The sequence below is a fragment of the Oryctolagus cuniculus genome, chromosome 5 (assembly GCF_051225735.1).
Source record: "Oryctolagus cuniculus isolate XC-2025 breed Fujian yellow rabbit chromosome 5, ASM5122573v1, whole genome shotgun sequence".
Lineage (NCBI taxonomy): Eukaryota > Metazoa > Chordata > Mammalia > Lagomorpha > Leporidae > Oryctolagus > Oryctolagus cuniculus.
The window spans coordinates 156,675,446-156,701,890 of record NC_142871.1 but is presented as its reverse complement, the minus strand read 5'-3'; the positions used below and the strand labels follow the sequence as shown (position 1 = coordinate 156,701,890).

The window sequence follows — 26,445 nt, the reverse complement described above, 5'->3', positions numbered from 1 at the left end:
CCACCTATGAAGAGAAATAGCAAATATGTAGAAAGACACCATTGAATTAAAAAAATCGGCCAATAAAATAGATGCAAGAAAGGAAAAAGAAAGTAGAGAAAAATCAGGTTAATTATAAAGCATGAAACAAGACGACTGAACTAAATCCAAAGATGACAGAATTCAATTCAGGAAATAGCAAAATTTAACTCTAAATTAGATTGTCATTTGTGTTGGGTTAGAAAAAGCTGATGATATTGTTTTCCTAGGAAGATTCTATTTATTTAGAGGCAGAGACAGAGGATGGCGGGAGGCGGGGGGAGCTCTCAAATGCCCACGATGCTTAGGCTTGCTCAGGCCAATGCTGGGAGCCAGGAGCTCCTGCAGGTCTCCCACGTGGCAGCAGGGACCCAGCTACCTGAGCCGCCCCTGCTGCCTTCCAGGGTCGGCATCGGCAGGGAGCGGGAGTCAGGAGTCGGAGCTGGGAATCCAACCCAGGTGCTTCTTGGGGCATACACGCATCTGAAGCATCAGATCAAATGTCTGCCCCCAACTCTGTGCTTCCAAAGAGAAGACACGCTTAGACCTGAAGCATCAGGAAATGCTAAGTGTAAAAGTACAGAAAACACCAGCCAGGTAACAGCCCAGAGAAAGTGGTGTGGTTATATTAAGAGTAGACACGGTTGTCTTTGAAATGAATAGGAATATTGGAAAGGTGATATTCAACAAGATTAAAAAGGAACAGTTTACTGGAAACATATATCTTGCAGGCACCTAAACATAACACCACATTATATGAAACAAAAAAAAATGTCCAGAATTTCGTAGCTGACTGGAGCATGCCGTGGGTGCACAGGGGAAATGGAATGGATCTCTCAGGGTCACAGTGACAGGAAGAAAGGCTACAGGACTTCTCAGTAACAGAATGAGCAAACCTGGTCAAAAAGAGCAACGCAGACACTAGACATTCTCTGCAAGAACATGTGGCGTGCTCACCGGGAGAGAGAGAGAGAGAACACTCCAGAGGCCACGGAACAGCCAGCCAGGAGCCCTCTCAGCTGTTGGATCCCAGCAACGTTAAAACCAAACCGTGCACTTGGAAAAACACTTAGAGCCCCCGAATAACTCACCGTTAAAGAAGCACCTTAAGGAAGTATCAAAGAACACACTGTTACTACTAATAAGAGAGTAAATCTCTATGCATTGGCTGTGAACACCGAGAAAAATGTAATTTAGAAAACAGACGTGAAAATAGCAACACTTAAAGGTGCTTAGGACTCAATCTATCAAAAGATGTGGAGAACTTTTATGAATGAAATTTATGGAACATACACAATGTTGCTGGATTTGTAGACAGATTTCTTAAGAGCAAATTTTTTGCAATTTATACATTTCAAAGTTCAAATAAGATTTTTTTTTTTTAAGTTCACAAGTTGATTCCAATTCATAGAACGAAGCATTAAGGGTGGGTGCCAGGCCAGTTTTGAAGAGGAAGTTCAACATATGAGGACTCACGTCGCCACCACAGCAAGATCTCATTAAACTTAATTAGAGTTAAGTTGCAAGAAGATGTGATATCCACACAGGCAGGAACAGAACAGAGCCTAGGAACAGGCCCACTAATACCCAGAACCTTGTATATGGCCGAGATGTCATTTCAACTCAATGAAGACAGCACGACTTTTAGCAAGCAGCTCTTAGAACAACTGATTATCCATATGGAAAAAATAAATTAGATCCCTACATGAAACCGGATTTAAATGGATTAAAGACCTGCATATGGAAAAGCGTGACTTTAAAAAAGTTTTGGAAGAAACGGAAGGAAAATGTTTTTACGATTTCAGGGTAGGGAAAGAGTTCTTAAACACCGAAAACACAACACATTCATAGAAAGACATAAATTTGACTACATTAAATATTTTTAAAAACTTCTTTTGTTCATTAAAGAAATCATAAACAAAGTGGAAAGCACAAACCCTAGACTTGGAGGGGCTATTTGCCATGCACACAAGCAAGGAAGGAGTTGGCCCAGAGTTTATAAACAGCTCTAACGGAAAAGGCCAAGGGATAGGAACAGGCACTGCTCAATAAAGGACATCCAGGGGCTAGGGACACGCGCAATCAGCGCCGTGTCGTTTCAACAAACACTCTGAGACAGGCAAAAGAAAAAACCTGGCCGTGCGGAGATCTGCTGCGGGGGCTGTCAATGGTGCGTCCCTCGGCAGGGCCAGATGCAAGATCTAACGGTGCAGGAATTGCTGACCCAGGAGCTTGGAGCTCCTTCATCTTCCCTGGTTATAATTCCCTCTTTATAACAGAGGGAGGTTTAAGCCCCCAGGTGGGGATCCAGCAGAGGGCTCAAAAAACTTAGTCATTTTTTGTTTCTTTTTAAGGACTTTATGTTTATTTATTTGAAAGGCAGAGTGATGCGGTGGGAGAGAGAGAATATGGCCACAGTGGTCAGGGCTGGGCCAGCAGAAAGTCGGGAGCCAGAAACTCCATCCAGGTCTCCCTCATCGGTGCAGGGGCCCAAACACTGGGGCCATCTGCTGCTGCTTTCCCAGGTGCCTTAGCAAGGAGCCGGATCAGAAGTGGAGTAGCGGCACCTCAGACCAAAGCTCTGATCTGGGATGGGCTGAACCCACTGCACCACAGCTCGGGCCCCAGCATGCTTTGTTTCTTAGAATGGACTGCATACTGATGTGTTCCATTCCACAGTTTCCTTTACCTCTTCTTGTCTGCCTAAAAGTTTCCCAGTTAATTTCCTTTAGTGTGGGTTACAGGGAAAAGGCACTCCGGTTGCTGCAGTCACTTCCAAGGGCAATTTAAATCTCTACGGTGATGCCACTCTTGGGTGGACAGAGACAGGCTGGTTGGCTAGCAGTCTGTGCTGGTGAGAGCACGGGAAATGGGCAGCCTCCACCATGACGCCGCGGTGGGACTATAGATTTTACCCTCCTTGGAGAACAACACTGGAAGGCCCCAGTCTCCTCTAGGTATTTATCCTAAGAAAATAAGCGATATTGGAACAAAAACTTACAATCACAGCAGTGTGATATTCCTAATGGACCAAAACAAACCTCTGTGTCTAACAGGACACAGTTAGTTGTACGTTGTGCACTGTGGAATATTACCAGGCCAGCAAAAAGATGCTTTGTAATGGTGTGCAGCTGCTGGCAAAATACGCAGCTACAAGTCACACGATGTGAAAGGTAAGAAACCCCTACCTATGCAGTGAAGTCAAAGTGCCAGACATTCACACAAGTTCCCGGGTGTCTTCTAGAACTGACTTTGCCAAAGACTTGGGCTAAGTGTGTGTATATGATTGTACTCGGTGGGCTCTCCTTCGCTGAAATCACTTAAATAGGGGGACACTGGTAACCCCTTGAGGAAGGCAGAGACCCTAGTCCTGGAAATTTAACCCATTCCCATGGAAGTCAAGTATGTCCCCCCTCCTTTTTTTTTAAACACGGAGGACGTGGGTTCACCATGACGTCACCATGGTCAGGCCGGGCTTTTTGGAGAAGCTGCGCACCCTCTCTGAGTCCGGGCGTGACCAGCTCGATGGCCTGCTCGCCGGCGTGGCTTTGAGGGTCGCCGCGCCAGGGCCAGGCGTGCGAGCGCGGTGCGAGAAGCCCCAAGCGCGAGGCGTCACGCAGGGATGGCTGTGGCCGCCGCCCCGCCGCGGCAGCGACGCTGACTCGGGGCGCCTGGGCCCCGGCGCGCGCGGGCGCACGGGGGGCGGGGACGGGGCGCCCCGACCGCCGGGGGTTCCCCGAGGCTGCGCGCGGGGAAGTCCCCGGAGGCGCGGGGTACAAAAGCGCGCGGGCGGCGCGGGCGCGCCAGAGCTCGGCAGCCCCGGTCGGCGGCGCAGTGTCCCGGCCATGGCCATGGCGCGCGGCCTCCCGCTCCTGCTCCTGAGCTGCGGTAAGGCCCGCGGACGCCTGTCGCCCCCGCGTGCCCCGACACCCCCGGGGGTCGCTGGCTCACGGCGCGCGCTCTCTCTCTCTCTCTCTCCTTGCAGCCTGCAGCCTGGCGCCCGCGACGAGGGAGGTGAAGGTGTCTTGTTGGGAGGATGTAGACTTGCCCTGCACCGCCCCCTGGGACCCGCACGTCCCTTACGTGGCCTCGTGGACCAAGGTAAGCGCCGCGGTGTCCCGGACTCGGGGTCTGGTCGGTCGGCTCGTTTGCGGGCAGGGGGAGCCAAGTCCTTTAGGCTGGAGACCCTCTGTGGCGCGGGGCGGGGGAAGGGAGGGGTCTCCTGCCGCCTAGCCAGGGGCACCCGGTCCTCCCCGCGCCTGCCCACGACCCCACGCCTGGGGATGAGGCGGACTGAGATTTTCTTCCCTCTAAAGGTGGCCCTGGGTGGATGATCCGAATAAGGCGAATGGAAACGCAGACAGTCTCTCATTGGGGTCAATTCTGGAGGCCACCTGTGGTTGGGGCCGGTAGGCAGCGACTGGGGCGCTGGGCAGGAGGAATGCCCGCAGTCTGGGACGTGGGGTTCCTGCTTGAATGACTGTGATGTGCGCGAGGCACGGGAGGAGGGGTACAGCGGGAGAAGAAGCGCTCAAAGCCCAGGGGTTGAGGCTGCCGGGTGGGTGGCGGCTGTCAGCGGGCAGCCCCTGTCTGCCTACCCTGGCCTCCTCCCCTCTCTGCCTGCTTCTCCTTCCTGTGGGAAGGAGAGGGGTCCAGCCAGGAGCGGAGGGGAGGGTGCAGGAGGCGGTAGACCACGTGGGTTCTTGTGAGATGACTGAGTTCCGCCCAGGTTTCCTCGCATTGGGTTCCACTGTTGCAGCTCCCCCGGGCCTTGCACAGCCGCGCAGCCACGGCGAGCGGGGACAGGTGCCCCGCTCCCCTTCTTTAAGTCAGCTCACTGATCCAGCAGCAAGGCCACAAGGTGTGGATAGCCCAGCCTCACGTCGTGCCTCTCCTGGATTCGCGCATAAGTCTCTGTTGCTTTCTTCTGCCCCCATGAAAGACACAGGGAGAGCCTGCACGTGGCGCGCGCGCGTGTGTGTCTCTCTCTGTGTGTGTATTGTCATTCTTTTTCTCTGGGGGCAAAGAGTGCAGGACGCTCTTGTGTAGCCTGTGTGGCACTCAGTGTCTGTCCTGCTAATTGCAAAGGTGCTTGATGCGTTATGCTCAGTGGACATGGTGCGGCTACTTAGGGCTCTGTATCGTGTGCAGAGGTGTCATGTGCCTGTTGCATCCATATCTTAGTCTCTGTGGGATCAGAACACTTCCAGAACTGTTCCCATGGTCAAAACCATGGTAGCTTTAAAAAATATATAAAAACAGTGTTATTGGAGCCCTCACGGTATGCCAAGCTCCAGGGTGAATGTTGACATGGACTCCCTGTTTGTTCCAACTCAGACTGCAGAGGCTGCTGCCCTACAGGGACTGGAGCTGCCCCTTGGGAGGAAATAACCCGGTGCCTGTCACGTGCCTGGCCTTGTGGGATTTGCCTGCAGACCCTGGGCTGTACGGCTCTCTCCAGCTGTACCTGTTTTCTACCTTAATTACTCCAGCTAAAGAAAAATCAAAGTATCCCAAGGCTACTCGTGCAGGGACTTCCTTACCTCAAAGAAGAGGGAAAATATGAAACCACTATCCCGTCCAGAGAGAAATTTAAAAAAAAAAAAGGGGGGAAACATTATTGCTATCCCCAGGGGAGTAATTAAACCATGCTCATGAAACAAGCAGATGAAATTTCAGTCTGTAAAGTTCAAGCAGTTGTCAACTTAAATCTTCTTGCAGAGGGTCACAGGGAACGGTTCAGTTAGCCATAGCAATTAACCTTTGCCTTCTTGGATGGCAGCTGATGATGTAACCCTGTAATGTATGTGCTTGTTTACTGGACACGGTTCTCGCAAGATTTACCTCCAAAAAGTCTCTCAAAACTCTATCCCCACCCCCCAACCCCAGCCTCCCACCAAAAAAACAAAAAACAAAAAAAAAGATGGAGTCTTGTCTCTAGACATTGTTTTTTCTGTTGGTCTGCAGAACAGAGTCATTGAAAAGTCAGACCAAAGCTGTTTCTAAAGAGATAGATTAGTAGATTATGATTGAGACTGTGGGAGCAGAGAGCTGGACTGTGCCAGGAAACCAATCAGGCTCCTTGAAAGTCATGTGTTTTGTTCCATCAAGTGCTTATTTATAATCTCAGCATCTCCTGTTGATAGCTGGTATTTTCTAGTCCAGTAATTAATGCTTTTGCATAGACTGTGCTTGTACAGCAAAAATGGACAGTGTTCTGGAAGGAAGGCCGGTGGACAATAAGGAAATACTTTGTTTTACAGAAATGCTTGCGATTTCGCTTGTAGCTTTCTCGTGAAGTGCTTCAGTGAGGTGGGGAGTTGAACCCCAGTCAGCCAGTCTCGGCTCACCTCACGTCACTGTGTGCGTCCCCCCACCCCCTCCAGGAGTGGGCTGCGTGCCGGGCAGGAAAAGCAGAGTCGCCATCCGCCAGCTCGAACCCCACGGCTGCAGGCCTTCTGCGGGTCGCAGTCATGATTGTAATGACTCACGGTTTAAAGTTCCGTTTGCTACTCAGGCCTCAGGCACCCCAGAGCATCCTGCCGCTGTCCAGCCAGCACTGGTTATTTGTGATTGCAAGGACCCTGGTAAACCAGGCTTTCCACGTGTTTTTTTTTTTTTTTTATCATATGCCTTTTACCAAAAAAACTCATCCAATTCCTGTTGGCGGCACCAGTGTGAGTTGGGAAGTATCAGTGTCCATTGTATTCTCTCTGTTTCAAAGATAGAATAAGAGGGGGCCAGAGAGGTTATGCACAGGAGGGCAAAGTCAAAGCCACAAGTGAGTGGGGAGGGGTAGCCCAGTTCTTGTTGACCCAGCTCTTCTTCCTAATGGGCCAATGTCGTCCTCACTGAGCTCCAACAGAGTGCTTCTCTCACACATTCCTCTCTCCTGTGGCAGGATGGGCGATGGAGAGGAAATGGAAGAGTTACACAGTTATGTCCCTTAGGATGGTAGATCAATTTAACTGTTAACATTGTAGTAGAGTGTGGTTCTTGGGGGAGGTGGTTTGAGAACAGAGGCAAGTGAACTTGGGTCTGGCACTCTTCTTCCGTTGACTGTGACCTTTGGTTAAATCCTGGCATGAGAGGGCGTAGCTTACGTCTGTGTCTGCAAGGAGTAAGACCTTGCATGGGAAGGGCTGCACCTGTGCCTCCTGGCTGCACTCTCTAAAGTGAAGCTGCACCAGGTCTGGAGGCAGCAGATCAGTCTGGCTGCAGAGCTCCGGGCACGGCTGATGTCCTCCACAATAATGAGTGGCCATTTATCCGGGAGAGACAGTGCCATCTTGTGTCGCAGTGGGAGCCCTGACCATCTCTGGTGATGATGCAAATCGAAAGAGGATATCTGGTGTCATCGCTGGGTGATGCTGTGGGGGCGAGGACAGCCGTGCATCACAAGACAAGCGCTCTATTTATACGGTCTCCAAAGGAAGGGAGAAAGGGGAAGTAGGACAGTGATTTCAGATACTAGGTCAGCCTTGAACTTTATAATCTGGACAAGGGCCCCCACTGTGGCGGATCATGGCCCAGGCCATTTCTGACATTGTTGCCAAGGGGGCCATCGGAGAGCAGGTCAGTGGCTCGCGTGAGGCCTCCGCAGACGTTCAAGGACAGTCCCCGCAAGACTGCTCTTGTCCTTGTCCCGTTCCATGCCGTTTCCCTTGCGTGTGGCTGAGCGCACACCAGCAGGGTTCTGTTTTCTGCGTCTACCTTCTTGGGGGACGATGAGCTGTAACGCAAGGGGCTCTGAGGAGAGCAGAGCACTCTGGGAAGGGCTGGAGTTGAGAATGGAGTTGAGAGCGATGCCACAAGTCTGGCAGAGCCCTGAAGGGGCCACCAGTACCATTTGCTGCCTTTCTTTGGCTCTGGGAGACAGCCTTTGGACGGAGCCATTTACAAACATGTTTTGTAGGAGAGAAAGGAAACACTTCTCCCTAAATAGAGGAGTATTGAAACCCTCAAGTGTGCAAACAATGTGTATGTGCTGGAATCGCACTGATGTTTGTACTGCTGGCCCCGGTCAACTCGCTTTGATGGACTCCACTGTAGGTCCAGGCAAGATGTAAAGATGGCTTTCAGATGTCTCCATTATCTGTAGTTTCATTATTTAGCAGATATTTCTAAGTCTTCAATGTCTGCTAAGTCCTGGGCCTGGCTTTGGCCACCCCAAGGTCAACATGGAACTTTTGCCAGGGGAACATTTTGGATAAAGGTACAGAAATGGAGACCCACCCAAAAAGTCTTCTTAGGGACTGGAGGGGCAACTGGCGATCGAGAAGGAGGAACTCCACAGCAGGTGGCTGAGAGAGCATGTAGAAAGCAGGCTGGGCCAGGCTGTGAAGGACCTTGGATGGGAAACTCTTTGGGTCACAGAAAGGTTTTAAGCAAACAGAATGACATAATGCAAAACATGTCTAGAGAAAAAGGTACTTCTCAAGGTGTTGGGCGGGATGTGGTTCCTGCCAGAAAATGAGTCTTGGGGAGGCTTTGTATTTTCATTGCCATGGAATTCCCATCAGGCTGAGTCAACAAAGGGTTGAGCCCATTCTTGGGCTTCTCCTTACTTTCCCTCTTGGTCACCAGTCCTGTCCGTGTGGCTCCATGGAGGCGTGGGCGGGGCACAGTGAGCTGCCTCAGAGGGGGCTATGGGAGAAGTGATAATGGTTGAGCAGAGTGAAGTTGCTGGAACCTTCGAGCTTGAAAAGTGTAGGGAAGAGGAAAGCGGCTGAGAGTGAAAAAGAAGACCCCACCCCTAACCGTCTTGTTTTCCATGACTAAAAGGGGGAAATGCAGTCACATGAGGACTGGAATAGCTTAGTTACGTTCTCAGTTGTGTCGCTCCATGAAAAGAGGAAGTTGGGAGGAGGTCTCAGTGACCTAGCTGTATGTAAGGCAGGACGAGAAAAAAATGGATTACCTAAAAAGGGATTCTTCCTTCTAAATCTGTTTCCATAATTCCTTCCTGGCTGCTACTGCAGTAACCTTAAATTATCTTCCAAGAGTCCACAGCTCAAACCAGACCTGGACCAAAACACTGCTCTAAAATTTCTTTCTATCCATAAGTGTAGTTTCGTTTTGCCCTGAGTTGATGTGTATTTGGGTAAAATTCCTGTGTGTGTCATGCAGATCCAGTACAGACTTGGGAGCCCAAGGTGTGACCAGTCTTTCTTTACGTCCTTGTCCTCACTCTGCAAAGAGAGACGATTCCAGAGGAGCTGGGAGTTGTCTAAGGATTATGGGTCCAGATGGGGAAGAGCATTGGGAATGAAGAATGACAGTTGCCGTAAACAATTCGGAATCACCCTGGGCCAGACTCTCTGGATCTGTACTGCAGAGCAGGGTCTGTGTCCTTTCAGGCCCCAAGGTCTCATTCCCTGATAAGTGGGAGGCCCATGAGCCCAAGGACAGAGCAGGACTGGGCTGGGGGCTGAGCCATGTGGCATGTGGCAATGGCGACCTGTGAGCCTTAGCTTTTTAAGTGGCACAGGGTGCCCCCATCATGTTAGGACCGTTCCAGTGGACAGAGATTGTAAATTCAGGCACAATTAACTTAAAAGAAAAGGAAATAAATGTAGCAGGGATGGAAAAAATTATACACTCATAATACAGTTCTTGTTTGAGTTACGGTTAGTGCTGTGGATTGAATTGTGTTCTCCCAAAAGATACGTTGAAGTCCGAACTCTTGGTGCTCATTATGACTTTAATAGGAAATAGGATCTTTGGAGATATAATCCAATTAAGATGAGACCATCCCTGGCCAAGGTGGGCCATGGTTCAATATGACTCATGGCGTCATTCTAAGAGCAAACAGACACAGACACGAGCAAACCGGGAGCGCCTTAGAGGAGGGGAGACAGATGGGGTGATGTGTCCACAAGCCAAGGAATGCCAAGGATTGCCGGTGTCCCCAGAACCAAACAGGAAGTCATGGCCCAGATTCTCCCCCAAGGGCCTTCTGGGAAGAACACAGGTTTCCCAGCACCTTAACTTTGGACTTCTGGCCTCCTGAATTGTGAGAGAACACATCGCTGTTGGCTTTTGCCACCCAGTTTTGGAACTTTGCTACCATAGCTCTAGTCAATGGATACACATAGACGTAGAGGTTCATGGATGTCCCCAAGGCTTGGTGACTGTCCTCTTAACTCTTCCTTCCTGTTGGTTCTGTTATGAGCCTCCGCATGGCAGCAAGAGGGTAGCCAGTGACCACAGACGTGGGTACCTTTTGAGAAACAAGTTTAAGGGCAAGATTGTGCCTCTCTTCTACATCTCAGCAAATGGCTGGTTGATCTCAGGCGGCTCTGAGTGGGTCGTGTGACTGTCAGAAGCAGTGTCTGGGACGTCAGGTCTAGAACCCAGTGCTGAGCTCTGCGGAGGCCATGAACTCAGAGCTCCCGACAGTGCCTCTTCTCGGTCCAGCAGGCCCCACGAGGTGCTCGTGGAAGGAGGATGGCTGGCATGACCCACGCAAGATGCAACACTGCTTCTGAGTCCCAGTTCTGAAAGGGTTTTGCCATATCATCATAGTGGTGCTTTGGTACATTGAGGAAGTTGAGGCTGGTGTGACTAATGTTCTTGTAACTTTCTCATTGTTCCTAAAATTCACTCAGCAAAGATTTTTTTTTTTTGAATACGCCCTATGTGCAGGGAAATGTTTAATATGGTGAATGAGCTTTGACTATAAAAAAAGAGAGAGTGTTGTAACAATCCAGGGCTTACTGAGTGATCGTGCCTGAGCTTGGGTCCATATACAGCATCATACGAATCTTCACGCCACCTCTGTGAGACACAGTCACCCCAGGTCCCAGTGGGGCCAGGCAAGCCCCGGAGCTGGTCGATCAGTTGTCCGGGAGCAGAACTAGCCATGGCGGGGCTGGGCTCCTGCTGTGCACAGCACTGAAGCCTGTATTCTTAATTATGCTCCCTCTGCTGTACTCATAACTCTGTTACCAGCCATAAATCCAATCCTGTCTGTTAGACCCAGTAAATCTCAAAGTGGAAAATCATTTTTCTAATAAAACTACACTTAGAAAAAAACGATGTTAATGCTCATAGATTCTACCCTCATTATGACATCAACCTTGGAGCCAAACTATTTTGCACGTTATAAAGAGCTGTTTTTATGATGAATGGAGATTATATTGGCACTTTAATTGAGTTAGAAACCAAGGTACATGAATGTTAGTGCACAAAAAATGCAATAAAACAAAGCCATTCCAATATGGTTGATATATATCAGATTAATTTAATGCCACCATTAAATCCTTAGAGTCCTTGCCTTTGAATATGTTTTATTGGATTTTTAGATGAAGTATTTATATGCATAGGTAGGTATGTACATTTTTCTCCCCATCAGAAAGTCTATTCCTTTGCTTTTAATTAGGCCCCTACCACCTTAACAGATCTAATGTATGATAAAGTTCTACTTCAAGTTGATGATCAAAACCTCTCTTTCGGCTCTGGAGTTGGAACTTTTGCCCTCTTACCTTCAAAGAAGGCAATCGAAGTGATTGGCATAAATTTGGATAAAATCAGGGAAGCCTTTCTAAAACGCTTTCCGCAGGAGGGTTTTTCAAACAGTGGTTCTAGGGCAGCCATATTTAATTATTTATTTCTTTTGTTCTAGTTTGGATTTGCCCGTCATTCAGAACAAAAACCAAAGCTCTTTAATTCCATTGCCCTTCAAGTTAGTACTTGTGTTTGCTTGATTTCGTATTCAGCAAATTAAAGAGAGTTCATTTTAATGTAGGCCTTGCGGTTTCCTTAAGGTCAAATCTCCGTTTTATGAAGGAATGTGTTGTTTAAATGATTTAGTCAAATTGGAGGCCTTGAGACAAGTCAGAGTCCTTAGGCTTTCTGAAAATGAGATGTTCCATATTTTGCCCTTTGCTAATTTAATTTAAAAATTGAGTTGTCAGCAGAAAAGCTAATGCGCAGGGTGTAGGTTTTAAAAACATTACTGGGGAGCCGGCGCCGTGGCTCAATAGGCTAATCCTCCACCTTGCGGCGCCGGCACACCGGGTTCTAGTCCCGGTTGGGGCGCCGGATTCTGTCCCGGTTGCCCCTCTTCCAGGCCAGCTCTCTGCTATGGCCAGGGAGTGCAGTGGAGGATGGCCCAGGTGCTTGGGCCCTGCACCCCATGGGAGACCAGGAAAAGCACCTGGATCCTGGCTCCTGCCATCGGATCAGCGCGGTGCGCCGGCTGCAGCGGCGGCCATTGGAGGGTGAACCAACGGCAAAGGAAGACCTTTCCCTCTCTGTCTCTCTCTCACTGTCCACTCTGCCTGTCAAAAATAAAAAAAATAAAAAAAATAAAAAAAATAAAAAAAAAAAAAAAAAAAAAAAAAAACATTACTGGGGATGAGTGTTTTGAGAAATTAATTTGCTCAAATTGTGTTGTGCTTTAGCTCCGTGTGCTACGATATTAGCATTGTGAAGTGTGCATTCAATAGTTCCCGTCACTGTGCCGGCTGTGAATGGATCCGAGGGTTCCTTTTGTGATAAATTACTATTTCCTAAAATGCTATTGCAGAGAAGCCATGAGACCCGTTTGGATTGGGAACACTGAAAGAGCCCTTCTTGCCTGGGGTTGACTTTGAGCCTGCTCCAATGTTTATGAGAACTCATAAAACATAGCAAAGTCAGGGATGGCCTGATTGCTGTTCCTTTGTTTGCCTCCCACTGAAATCCCTCCTTTGGGTGCCTCCTGGCCGCATACCTAACTGGGAAGATTTGTGCTCCTGCATCGGACTTCCCTTGATGCTGTTAGGGAGGTTAAAAACTGCTACTACTTTTGCGGCTGCGGGCAAATCCCATCTATCTCAGAAGGAGCGTCCTGGCAAAAGGAAGGGGCAATAGACCTGGTATATACCTAGAGCTTGGAATTAGAGGGCGGGCTCTGAAATATTCCCAGGCGCATGGTGTGAATTTGCAGAGGTGGAGTTTGCTATGATCAGTTATCAGGCCAAGCGTGCTGCTCACACTCTCAGGTTAGGCCAGAAGTTTTCTGGGCTGTTTAGGGGAAGGAGTCTTTGGAAGATGGCTCCGTGAGAGCTGAGGTGTTTTCCTGTGGTCCCACTGACAGCTGTGACATTTCAGCAGATCACAATGCTGCAGGAGTGGCTCAGTGGTTAAATGGCTGCCCGTGATGCTGGCATCCCTTGGGAGTGCAGGTTGGAGTCCCGGCTGCTCCACTTCTGACCCGGCTCCCTACTAATGCACCTGGGAAAGCAGCAGAAGATGGCCCAAGTGCTTGGGCCTCTGCCACCCACCTAGGAGAACTGGATGGAGCTCCTGGCTCCTGGCTTTGATCTGGCCCAGTACTGGCCATTGTGGCCATTCGGGGAGTGCGAATGGAAGATCAATCTCTCTTTCCCTCCCTCCCCTACCCCCATCCCTCAGCCTTTCAAATAGATACATATTTTTTTAAAAATAATTCTCCAGGAGGTAGTTCAAGGTTCTTTATTTTGCATTTAATTTAGCCTCTCTTTCTGTACTTCTGGGGCATCTCAACTGGCCTGTGTGTTAAAAATCCCCAGGGCTGGAGGCTTAACCAGAACCCCAAGGGAATCTGACCATCAAATAACTACTTTTTGTTGTTGTTGTTGCTGAGTTGTAAATGCATTCCCCCACCCCCACCCCTACACACAGGCAGAGGCTCCTGCCACCAATTCTGCTGGCCAGCACCGCCAGCCCCTAGCAAGATAAAGGGGCCAGTCTTTATGTAAGGCACTGGGTTTGTATTTCCACCAGTGTCAGAGGGCTTGGCAGATTGAATCTTGACTTTGCCGTTCTGAGTTGAGGGAGGGGTCCCGGCTGGCTGCGGAGCTCCCCAGGAGAAAACCTGGACAAGATCTCAGAGTGGCTGTGGCGGTCACGTTTGCTCCTGGAAGCTCACGGAGCAGAGAGCTGCGGGGATAGCGCACCGCGCAGAGCCTGCAGACTGGCTGTTAATTAGTCGCACCGGTCACACAGGCACTCATGGGCCCTGCGTGGCCTCCCAAGGCAAGTGGGGCGGGGTTGAACACAGGAGGAGCTGCAGTTTGGGGTTCACTTAGGCTTCAAAAGAGGAAAACTGTGCTAAACCAAACTGCTCTGCCATCAGCTGGCTGCCTACAGTTTTCCTCTGAGGTTTCCTGGGCCACCTCGCCTTTCTTTGCTTTAGCTTTGAGCCCTTAGAGGCCCTGTCTTGTAGCTTCCTCTGGCTGACGCTTGATTATTTAGGAAGGAAGCTCGCTGCACAGCAAACAGCCAAGGACTGGGACTTACGTTCTTCCACTGGGCCAGGCAGAGCTGTTTGTCTCAGCCCAGGGCTTGGAGTGAGCGAGCTGGGCTGTCTTGCAGCAGCCAGAGATCAACCACCAGATGTCCCTGCAGCCCACCGCACAGGAAGGCTTGCCAGTGCAGGGGCTGGGACCCCAGCTCCGCGGTGACCTGGGGCGCATCCCCTGACTTCATCAGCTCAGCAGAGTGGGCAGAGTATGTGTGTGAGTGTGTGAGTGAGTGTATGAGTATGTGAGTATATGAGTGTGAGAGCGTGTGGGGAGTGTGAGTGTGTGTGTGAGTGTATGAGTGTGAGTGTGTTAGTGTATGAGTGTGTGTGTGGAGTTTGTCTGTGTGTGAGTGTGTGTGGAGTGTGTGAGTGTGTGTGTATGAGTGTGTGGGAGTGTGTCAGTGTGTGTGTGAGTGTATGAGTGTGTGGGAGTGTGTCAGTGTGTGTGGGAGTGTATGAGTGTGAGTGTATGAGTGTGTGGAGTGTGTCAGTGTGTGTGAGTGTATGAGTGTGTGGGAGTGTGTCAGTGTGTGTATGAGTGTATGAGTGTGAGTGGAGTGTGTCAGTGTGTGTGAGTGTATGAGTGTGTGTGTGGAGTGTGTCAGTGTGTGTGCGAGTGTGTGAGAGTGTATGAGTGTGTGGAGTGTGTCAGTGTGTGTGAGTGTATGAATGTGTGCGTGGAGTGTGTCAGTGTGTGTGTGAGTGAGTCTGTGTATGCCTGTGCTAGTGAGTGTGCCTCAGGGAATCCCCGATTCCCTGGGTACCTGTTCCTCTGTCCGTGCCTTTTTCTAGAAGTCCGAGGACAGCGCCAGGGTGCCCCCAGAATGGGAGAGCGTGAGCATGGGCAGGTGCAGAAGGAGACGTGCCAGTGACACCTGCCCTTCTCTGTCCCTGTCCCTGAGGTGGCTCTTGGGTGCTGTCACAGCTCCGAGGATAAGGCGAGGGACGCCCTTTGATCCTAGGCTCCCTGCTGGTCCCCAGTCAACCACCAAGGGCAGCTCAGGTGCCTCGAGGGGAAGCCACGTGAAGAGTGTCCAGGAACGTGGGGAACTATGATTTGCTTTACTGTTTTTGCCCATCTGTGTCAGAAGGTGAAAACATTTCCGTAGGGGAGTCACCGATGAGCCCATTCTGCAAACAAAACTTAAGTCTAGGAGAGAGAGAGACAGTGATGAAGGTGGTGTGTGCCAGCTCTTTGCCATAGGAGATGCTGAGAACACTCTTCGCCCCCGACGTAATCACGAGAAAAATCGAGGGAAAGGAAACCAACCAGATGAATTTGTGGGCTGGTCTGTCGTAGGGCAGTGATAAGACATACTACCCTCGCACGTGCAGCTGGACACAGCTCCTGCTGATCTGACCCACACGACCTCTGCACAACACCGTGCCCAGCTGTGTCCTGTCCTCAGGGAGAGGAACAGCATGGTGCACCTGCACCATCGGCCGTGGCCACACACGTGCAGCTGAGGAAGATGAGGGGCATGTAGGATGCTGGCTCATCTGCTTCTCTGAGTCTACATGAGCCTTCTGGCCTTGACCTTCATGAACTTAGGAACTTTTTCAAATAAAAGGCTGGAATCCAGAATTATGAATCAGTTGGGGGTCTGGCCCTGTGGCCTAGTGGGTAAAGTCGCCACCTGCAGTGCCGGCATCCCATATGTGTGCTGGTTCGAGTCCCGGGTGCTCCACTTCCTATCCAGCTCTCTGCTATGGCCTGGGAAAGCAGTAGATGATGGCCCAAGTGCTTGGGGTCCTGCACCCGCATGGGAGACCCAGAAGAACCCAGCCCAGCTCTGGCCATTGCAGCCATTGGGGGAGTGAACCAGCAGATGGAAGACTCTCTCTCTCTCTCTCTCTCTCTCTCTCTCTGCCTCTCCGTAACTCTGCATTTCAAATAAGTAAATATTTTTTTAAAGAGTCAGTGGATGGGTGAGGTGGTATCTGAAGGAAACAAAAGAACATTTAACAAAGAACAATCTGCAACAACATCTTAGCTAGAGTCACTCACACTCAGCCCAGCCCCATTGTCAGCCGTGATGCTGGGCCGTCACAGGGCGGAAGGTGGACGTTTTGGATAGCCCTGTCCTTATCCCGGAGGGAACAGAGCCCTAAGGAATTGTCGTAGGTCCTCTCCTCTTCCCGCTTGTTTTGGAAGCGTGAGTTTAGGCTTGGTTTTGTAGAAACAAGGTGGCGTGAGCTCCTGCGCTTGCGGGGTCTGGCGGTGGATCATGGGGCATGGAACGTGATGCACTGTGGTTGCTTCTTCCCAGTTCAAGGAGGGCAGCGAGGAGAGCGTTGAGATCCCCCAGGAGGATCTGCACCTCGGTGGACAGCACTCCCATCAGCAGGGGCAGAACGGCTCTTCGGAGGCCCCCAGGGAAAGGCCTTATTCCCTGAAGATCCGAAACACTACCAGCTGCAACTCGGGGACCTACAAGTGCATGCTGCAGGAGCTGCACGGGCTGAGGAACCTCAGCGGCACCGTGATTCTGCAAGTGACAGGTGAGCGGTCCGCTGTTTCTTTCCTGCAAAAAACGCACGGTGCCCTTTCTGCAGGGCCGCTCATCAGGGCCCTCGTTTGGGGCCACGCCCAGCGGCTTTGGAGCCCATCTGGGCTAAACGCTGAATTCTGCCACAAGAATGGCATCACCGTTTTCTTTGTGTGGCTTAAACTATGCCTTGCATTTGACTTTCACCCGACACTCGTTAGGGGCTGAAGATGGAAGGGACCCACATGTCGTCCTCGGGCCTCGGGTCCTACAGATGGTGGTCTTAGACCTACAGGCCCCCAGCCGCTGTTAAGGGGACAGTGTTGTGTTTTGCTTGTTGTATGTGTGAGGGTCGGCCCTCTGTGCCTGCGGGTCCCTGATCTACAGAGCCAACCATGAGGAGATTGAAGAGGTCTAAGAAAGAATTGGGTCTGAACTGAAAACATGCATTTTTCTTACCATTTCCCCCTAAGAGATAAAACTGTTTACCTCCTGTGCACATTGTGTGCAGAATTATAAGCATAATGCATAAGATGTGTGGGGGTGGGGAGCAGGTCTCTGAAACTGTGGTTCAGATGTTACTCGGGACACCTGTTTCTCGTATTGGCGTGCCGGGTTCTGGCCTTCACTCTGCTCTCCATCCCAGCTTCCTGCCGGGTTCTAGCCTTCACTCTGCTCTCCATCCCAGCTTCCTGCTAGTGGTCTGGAAGTCAGCAGGTGTTAGCTCAAGGACTTAAGTCCTTGCCAGCCACGTGGGAGACCAGACTGAGTTCCTGTCTCCTGGCTGTGGCCTGGCCCACCTGCAGCTGATGTGGACATTTGAGGAATAAACCAACAGATGAAAGAGCTGTCTGTCTCTGTGTCTCTGCCTTTCAAACAAGTAAAAATTAATCACTTAATTTTTAAAAGTATACAGGAGAATGGCACCAGTCATAGGCAAATACTGCAGCATTTATTTGGGACTTGGGCATCCATAGATTCTGGAATCTGTGGGAGGGTCCAGGAACCCATCCCCTGTGACCCAGGGCTTTTCTCATGGTGTAGGCATGAGGGCAGGGAGGGGGACGCCTGTGGGACTGGAACAGAGTGGGCACAAGGATTGACAGCGTCTGATCACGGTGGCTTCATGTGTTCCTTGTTTATCTTAAGGATGCCCCACAGGACGCAAAGAAGCGAATTTCCAGAAGTACAGAGCTGAGATCGTGCTGCTGTTGGCCCTGGTCGTTTTCTACTTGACACTCATCATTTTCACTTGTGTAAGTCTCTTCTGCAGCGTCTGTGGCTGTTCAAGATCCCCTTGGGGCACCCACCTGCATGCTTGGTAGCGAGCGTGAATTGTTGAGTAACGGTGAGGAGGGGGTCCTCTAACCCCTGGCTGCATGGAGGGCCCTGGGCTGGGAGCCTCGGGACAGGACTCCCTGCATTTGCAGCTCGCTTTTCGTCCAGAAAGTCTGAGAAATGCCCAAGTCTGAGACCAGAGGCCCTCGTGGCTGCGAAGGTCATGTCCCAGCACCAACTGAGGAAGATGCAGGCGTCCCGAGTGGGACTTAAACACAGCTCCAGACGCCAGCCCCCCACATCACCCAAAACATCACGGCTACATGGGGTGCTCGTCTCTCATCATTAAACCACGGTGGGAAATTCTACGTTCACAATGCCCATGATTTGGCATGCTGTCAGTTTTTGAAGGAATGATCTGTGTTGATTATCTCTAAAGGATTTTTTAAAGTAAAAAGCTCTTAAACAAAAAAACAAATGCAGGCCAACAAAAGGAAACCAAAGTGAGCACCTGTTAGGTACGGGGCATGGTGCTGGGCTCGGCTCGGGGTCGCAAAGATGGAAGATGTTGTTCCCGCCCGCCTGAAGCTTGCAGTGTGCTTTCCCGCTGTTTACACATGAAGAGAAGTAGCGATACTGTGTGATACATTTTGAAACAATTGACTGCAATTTCCTCTTGGAAAACGCCTGCTTCTGTGGTCACTGATCTTCCATAAAGATCTCCAACGGAGGGGCGTGAAGTGGCAGCTGTGTGTAAACGCGTGGCCCGAGTGTGCAGGTATCAGTGAGAGGGTGCACGCTCCATGTAGAGCAAGTGGGGGGGCACGTGCACCGGGCCGCGCAGAATCGGCTGTCCACGAGCTCTGGGGGAGGGCGTTCAAAGGCAGGTGCCGGGGGCTGGCGCTGTGGCGCAGCAGGGTGAGCCGCTGCTTGCAGGGCTGGCATCCCTCATCGGAGCTCCGAGTCCAGTCCTGGCTGTCCTGCTTTCCACCCTGGCCCCTGCTACTGCACCTGGGAAGGCGGCAGATGATGGCCCAAGTGCTGCCCCAGGTAGGAGACTGGGAAAGAGTTCTGGGCTTCGGGCTACCTTTTGGCCCAGCCCCAGACATTGCGGCCATTGGAGGAGAGATGCAGGGGATGGAAGATCTTACTTCTTCCCCTCCAGCCCTCCTTGCGCCCTTCCCCCTTGCCCCCTCTCCATGTCTCCATATCAGTCTCCCACTCAATGTCATTCCGCCTTTCCAAAAAACACAAATAAATGAAGGTGAAAAGTGCCGCGTTTTTCCAATTATTTCTCAACTTCTCTCCTCTGTTCCGTTTGTTTTCAGAAGTTTGCACGGCTACAGAGTATCTTTCCAGATTTTTCGAAGCCTGGCATGGAACAGGCTTTCCTGCCGGTCACCTTCCCGGGCAAGCATCTAGGCCCAGTGACTCTGCAGAAGACAGAGGTGGTGTGAGCGAGATGTCTGTGCGTTATTTTCTCTGCCATCGAGGGCTCTGGGAGATGCCCATCTGGCCACGCTGGACAAGAGGAGGAGGAGCCCACGCCCGGGCTGCCATGCTTCCTGTGCAGTGACAACATCTGCAAGTGTGGCTACACTTCCTGCCAGCAGAGCCACGACAACAGCCTATGACCATGCAGCACGGGGCCATCGCGACTTCTCCGTGGCAACTACCGTGGCATTTCACGCGGCTGTCTGGTCCACCTCTTGGGAAATGTTTTCTGTCCTACAAAAGCTACGGTGAGAGTCCTGCCGGGGCCTCTTGGGAAGTCCCAATGCCTGGAGCTGTCCCTGGGAAGCCCTCCAGGACCCGAGCACGGCTGTCCCCTCCCACATCTGGCAGACGTCTCCTTGGATTCGCTGGGCTTTGGTGCAGCAGGCCAGATGTCTTCCATCTGGGAAAGAGGAACCGGCCAACGGGCGCGAGAGTAAGAAAGACTTAGCGAATGGTTTCCTGGTGTGAAGACTCTGTCTTTGGCGGGGAGTAGCACGTGTGCCTAGGAACAAAAGGTCACTGAGCGCTTCTTCCACTGGGCCTTTTCCTCCGGGAGCGACATCCACCAGGAAGCGATGAAGAAGGCGGCTCTGGTGATTTCTACACATGCTTGCCGGGGAGGGATTTGCCCCCCCCCCAACCCCTTTTGAAATCTGCATCGTCTCATAGCATCGCTCAATGAGGAGCACCTGTTAGTGGAGAAGGAGAAGAAGTGAGAAAGGGTGACAGCAGGATGGAGCAGCCGAGTGACTGCTGGAGACGCTGCCGTCCGTGCCGCTGGGTGCTGGCTCCCGTTGTCCCACGCCCTGGGCGAGTTCCTCCTGACTCCTGCCGTCTCAGCTGTCAGCCCGAAGGCTGTTGGACGCAGTGGTGAAAATAACGTGAACATGAAGCACTATTCAAAGTCGGAACTCCGCTGGGCCACGTTACCGGCCATGTTACCGCCGGGCCATGTTACTGCCTCTTAGCTGGCAGCCTTCCCATTTGTTTTCTGTCATTCCAAAGAAGGTGATGCAGGTGGCTTTTCGTAGTCAGCTGTGGATTCCTTTGGGAGGGTGAGAGAGCAGGTCCCTGGTCTGTTCTTGAAATCCTAGCCAAAGTACCACAAGGTATGGACCCGTGGGAGCCCTGGGCCATGGGCAGAAAGAGAGTTGGCAAAGCACTGCCCTGATGCTTTGGCGGCTGTTGGGTTTCTCTTAGGAAAGTGGCCCCTTCCCTACTTGTTTTCCAAAGAGAATTTAATCCCTCAGTAGTGTGTGTGTCATTACACTAATGTTAGAGTAGAAAGGGGGTACTGAGTGGAGTTGGTGTTTTTTGCCTCTTTGTTGTTGCTTTTGTGTTATTAAAAGTTTGCATGTGAATGGGGAGTGTTTTTCTTCTTTATATTTAAAATGACTTCTGAGGCTTTGGGATGAAGGCTAGGATGTCTATGAACTAGTTTTAGAACGAGAATCCAAAGATAAGATGGGCCAAGTCCTTCCCCTGGGAGAAAGGCTGTCCGTGGCAGGGAGGCCTCTGGGAAACACCTCCTCCCTCCCCAGAGATGCTCCTGGGTTCTGACCACAACTGCATTATCCCTGGGTCCGTGCACTGTCAAGTTCATGTGAATGACTACAGGTGGCAGGCATGGTAAGAGGGAGGGTTCCTGAGCTCTCTAAGCCCTGGGTGGTGGGCTTTCAAGATGAGAATGAGTAAGAATAATAACAATAGTTACAATCCTCACAGGTCTGGTGTGAGGATTAATGAGATGACTTACTGAAGGGCTGAGCCTGGTGTCTAGCAAATGGTGCTCGATGGATGTAAAAGCAAGAGAGGAGACGGGGGCGGAGCATGCGTCCCTGACCACGAATCTTGCACAAAGTGATTTTATTAAAAGGAACAAATGCACCGGTGGAGGTGTCATTTTGCTTTAGGGGGATTAGTACAGGGTGGTGAACGGACTGCTTGGTGGCCGTAGGAATTACAGAACCAGGGAGGAGGGTCGCCCAGCCGTCAGCTAGAACGTGATGGAAAGTCGAGAGCAGGCAGACCCAGCATTTCACACCTAGTCTTTGGTGCAGGAAAGGGTGTGTGTGTGTGTGTGTGTGAGAGAGAGAGAGAGAGAGAGAGAGAGAGAGAGAGAAGGGGTAGGAAGACAGGGCAAGAAAGGGGTGGGAGTTAGAGGTGGAGGCAGAATTTATCAAGGTGACTTAGCTGGTTTTCCATGGCTGACTGTTTGCTGGGGTTGCAGGAGAACAGATATAACAGCAGCAGGTGGGCACAGAGACAGCAACGTGAGGCTGTGCCTTCGACCCCACAGCCCGGTGACAATCAGCATTGTCAGGGCCGGCGCCGTGGCTCAACAGGCTAATCCTCCACCTTGCGGCGCCGGCACACCAGGTTCTAGTCCCGGTCGGGGCGCCGGATTCTGTCCCGGTTGCCCCTCTTCCAGGCCAGCTCTCTGCTGTGGCCAGGGAGTGCAGTGGAGGATGGCCCAGGTGCTTGGGCCCTGCACCCCATGGGAGACCAGGAAAAGCACCTGGCTCCTGGCTCCTGCCATCGGATCAGCGCGGTACACCGGCCGCAGCGCGCCGACCGCGGCGGCCATTGGAGGGTGAACCAACGGCAAAGGAAGACCTTTCTCTCTGTCTCTCTCTCTCACTGTCCACTCTGCCTGTCAAATAAATAAATAAATAAATAAATCAGCATTGTCAGGATAATTCAGTCTGGACCTGTGGCTCCTTCCTCATTGGCAACCTTTGGGTGCATCCACTGAATAACTGTGTAAAACTTCATCTTTCTCATGTAAAACCATGAAGGTCTTCATTTAGGATCTGTCTGCTTAATTCACCAGCAGTTGTCCTTCAGAGTTTGGTAAGTGACAATTTGCAAAGCCAGGTTTGATCTGATTGGTTGGTAACTCAATCAGCTTGTTGTTCAGAGTCTTCCATCACTACTTACTATCTTTTTCAGACCACATGTGCTTACTTTCCGACTTCTACCTTCAAATTGCATGAGAAATGAAAATTCTACCACCTGCCCTTTTATAGAGTGTGTGTGTGTTGGAGGGATGGAATTAAACCCAAGTGTTTTGGCTGAGCCGATACTCTGGACAAAACACTGTGCAGTTCTACACACAGTGTACAAGAAGCTCATTTCAAGGAGCTGAGAGTCTAGCGGAAGGAGAAATGAGAGCTACGTGCACAACTGTTCACTCTATTTCATATTCTGGAGGGAAGGCAAGAATAACGAGAACACAGGCTGGTGGGTGTGTCCAGATTCACATGGCAGTTCTGTAGAAGGCTTTGCAGGACTGCTTCCGTGGGAACTTGGACTTGAAATGTAAGCAGGATGTTGAATGGTAGTGAAGGAGAAGGATGGCAGCAGTAAGGGCGCAGTCTCTAAGGCGGGAGAGTCGAGAAGAGGTTTGCCTGCGCTGCATGAGGGTTTACGGAGGCACAGGGCAGAGCAGCGAGGAGGCAGCAATGGCCAGTCGACACGCTGCTGGCAGACAGAGCTGGCACGGTAGGGCAGAAGGAGTCTGGGTTGGGAAGCCACATCAACAGGTGGCATTTTAGGATAGCAGCCAGGAAAACAAAGCAAAGGAAGAAATGAGAGAGGAGGAGGGGATTGGAGTGTCCAAGGAGAAGCGTGATGGACAGCTGCCCCACACTGCCTCTCAGCCCTCAGTCCTAGGCTTCGATCTGCAGCTGCTGGCCATGTTTTGTTGTTGTTGCATAGGACTCCTGCCCTCTTTTATTGTGTTTACTTGAAAGACTGAATCACACACACACAAACACAAACACACACACAAGGCAAGGGAGTGGGATCTTCTATCTGCGGGCTCACTTCCCAAATGGCCACAATGGCCAGGGCTGGGTCAGGCGGAAGCCAGGAGCCTGGAACTCCATCTGGGTCTCCCACATGGGTGATAGGGGGCCAAGTCCAGGGTCAGCTGCCACTGCATTCCAGGCACATTAGCAGAGCAACTGGGGCTCAAACTGGGGTTGCAATTGGTGGCTTCACCCACTGCACCCCAGCACCAGCCCTTCCTTTCCTCTTAGAAGACCCTGTCCCGTCCATCTGCACTCTGCACATCAGGCAGGACTCAATCACCTGGGGCCCCAGGAAATGTCCGTGTTTCCCAGCCTCACTCCAGCTAGTAAGGCTGTCACTCTTGCTGACACAGACTCCGTGTGCTTCAGGCTGGCTGGATCCGTCTTCATTCCCACGTCCACCTCCATGGTCCTGTCCTGGAAGAATGTTCCAGGCTTTCCCCACATGCCATTTTTTTTTTTGACAGGCAGAGTGGACAGTGAGAGAGAGAGACAGAGAGAAAGGTCTTCCTTTGCCGTTGGTTCACCCTCCAATGGCCGCCGCGGTCGGCGCGCTGCGGCCGGTGTACCGCGCTGATCCGATGGCAGGAGCCAGGAGCCAGGTGCTTTTCCTGGTCTCCCATGGGGTGCAGGGCCCAAGCACCTGGGCCATCCTCCACTGCACTCCCTGGCCACAGCAGAGAGCTGGCCTGGAAGAGGGGCAACCGGGACAGAATCCGGCGCCCCAACCGGGACTAGAACCCGGTGTGCCGGCGCTGCTAGGCGGAGGATTAGCCTAGTGAGCCGCGGCGCCGGCCCCCACATGCCATTTTGATACTGTATTTCATCAGCAATTGGTTGACAGAGGAATTGTAGTGTGCACTCTTGTCACAAAATTGCTTCTTAGCGAATTTTAAAAGCAGAATCCTCCAGCAGCTGGCCCAGCAGCAAACCCTTGTAACGGAAGTGTGATGATCAACGGGAAGATACCAGGCGATGTGTTGGGATGCGTGTGGCTGACATGGGACAGGCATGGCACCGTAGAGCATCGTAGATTGCGCCAGCGCTTGGTGAATGACTCGCCACCCAGTCTGTCCAGAGACTTGGCATTTCATACAGAGACAAGTCTTTGTCTTGTTTTCCTCGTCTTTATTTCATTCTCCCCATGGGATCCCAGGCAGCGCATAGCGAGGTAACTGAGGACTCCCAGGAAAGCATCATCCAGGCTTGGTGTGTTTGTTTCCCTGCCTCTGAGAAGATGGGGTGAAGGAGGGAGGCGAAACTTGGGCACAGAAAGCAAATCTCTTCCTTTCTCCTCTCAATGCATAGACACACGCAGTCTCCCTCCGGGCAGTGGGGACAGCCCTCACTTACTGGTTCATTGAGATTCTGCGGGAGAAGGAGATACTGCTTTATTCTTCATTATCAGAGGGGCTATTTCTCCAAATTGACCATTTTCTTTCCCTGTTCTTTGCCAAAGTAGCCTGTTTACAGTCTACTCTTGTAGATCACAGTGCTTAGTAGAGAGAAATGCAGACAGTGACAAGCTTTATGAGATCCCACAGAATTGGAATGCTTTTTTGCAAAGGAGAAAAAAAAATCTGCAAATGCATATGCATTTGCCTGTGTCCCTAAAAGAGCCAGCTGGACATCCCATAAACAACTCCCATTCAGGAGCAACAAAGCCGGACATCCCATAAACGACTCCCACTCAGGAGCAACAAAAGCCCGTGTCAGAAGTCAAGGGACAGGAGCTGAGAATGCATAATAATTTTGCACTTACCCAGCGGTTTTCATCCGAAGACCTCAGAGTGCTTTATAAACATTAATTAAATCGCCTGACAGCCCTGGGAGGTGACTGTGTATCACTATTTCCAGTTGGCAGGGGGTGCAGGGAGAAGTGTCTTCACGGGGTGATGCTGGCTTCAGGCCATGCCACTGCGCATGTGGACTCAGAAGGAGCAGTGAGAGTTTTTTCCTTGTAAGTCCAAAGCTAGGGTCAGGTGCACGAGCTACCTGCTGGGCCTGGGGGATGGTCTGGTGACCCCCCCACGGGTTCCATGTGCACCAGGGCTTGAAGAGCGTTGGCACATCTTCCCCACAAGCTCAGCTCCGTGCTGGGTTGCCGTCGTTACGGACCCAATCCTTCAGCGATGGCCAGTGGGTTTCCCATCAGGTGTGAGCCCTGATTGTGTGGAGGGTCAGCCAGGGCAGGACCATCTGCTCAGTGGAATGTGCCACGGGCCACTGCTGCCTGAGCTGCATGTGGGAGAAGGTGACTGTTGTGGGGGGTGGCATTGTGTCCCCGCCCCCCCCCCAGCAGAAGATAGACTGAGCCCTGCCCCCTCAACCTTACGGGGAAGTAAGGCCTTTGGAAACATAGTCCAGATGAGGTCCTATGGACTAAGCTGTTGTCCTGGTGATAGGGAAATAGGGACACAGGCACACAGGACAGAGGAGACCTCCGGGAAGACAAGGCAGAGCCCGGGGTGATGCATCTACAAATCAAGGAGCCTCTAGGATTGCAGGCGACTACGAGAAGTCAGAGAGCGGCCTGGGGCAGATCTTTCCCCAGCGTCTTCAGGGCGAGCAGGGCCCTGTGGAGTCCGTGGTTTGGACTTCCAGCTTCTGGAACTAAGAAAGAATGCATTTCCTCTGTTCTAGCCTCAGCAGTTTGTGATACTGGAAACTGATCCAGCGGTCCTGCCTCTGTGGTCGCGGCAGAAATTGGGCTGCGATGGTGGAGATGAGGGAGGGTAGGTGGGGGGCGCTGCGATGGTGGAAACGGCGGAGCGGGGGTAGGGGGGCGTCTCAGCCATCCTCCGGCGTGGCAAGTGTGGATGGTTCTGACAATTAGCTGCTTTGGGGAGTCGCTGCTGTTTTAACATGTCGAACTGCAGTTGTGTAAACGCATTTAACGTGTTCCTTTTCTTAATCGTTACAGGGAAGTAGAAAATCAGCATGCAGAAGCCGTTGGTGCTAGATCAAGTGTAGTAAAAGGAAAAAATAATTGCACAGGACAGATTTTCATTACTGTAATGCAATGCCCAAGGCAGGCTCCTTTACAAAGGAAAGTGGTTGCTTTTGGTTATAGGCG

At 51.4% G+C, this 26,445-nt stretch overlaps 1 protein-coding gene across 2 annotated transcripts; it reads left to right on the top strand.

Moving 5' to 3' along the window:
- The first annotated feature begins 3,823 nt into the window (after nt 1-3,823).
- On the top strand, nt 3,824-20,915 carry CD83 (CD83 molecule). Of its 2 annotated transcripts, none has more exons than XM_051830990.3 (5): nt 3,824-3,906; nt 4,004-4,119; nt 16,561-16,792; nt 17,929-18,035; nt 19,389-20,915. In XM_051830990.3, exons 1-5 carry the CDS (start codon nt 3,864-3,866, stop codon nt 19,512-19,514), a joined length of 624 nt encoding a protein of 207 aa, XP_051686950.3. In that variant the 5' UTR covers nt 3,824-3,863; the 3' UTR covers nt 19,515-20,915. The 2 variants fall into 2 exon arrangements, with proteins under 2 accessions (XP_051686950.3, XP_017200406.4); XM_017344917.4 differs by having other exon boundaries at nt 19,386-20,915.
- The last annotated feature ends 5,530 nt before the right edge of the window (nt 20,916-26,445 follow it).

Coding starts and splice junctions, on each gene's coding strand:
- CD83 (XM_017344917.4), top strand. CDS start 3,864: ATGGCCATGGCGCGCGGCCTCCCGCTCCTGCTCCTGAGCTGCG. Junction 3,907..4,003: donor GCTCCTGCTCCTGAGCTGCG/GTAAGGCCCGCG, acceptor CTCTCCTTGCAG/CCTGCAGCCTGGCGCCCGCG. Junction 4,120..16,560: donor ACGTGGCCTCGTGGACCAAG/GTAAGCGCCGCG, acceptor GCTTCTTCCCAG/TTCAAGGAGGGCAGCGAGGA.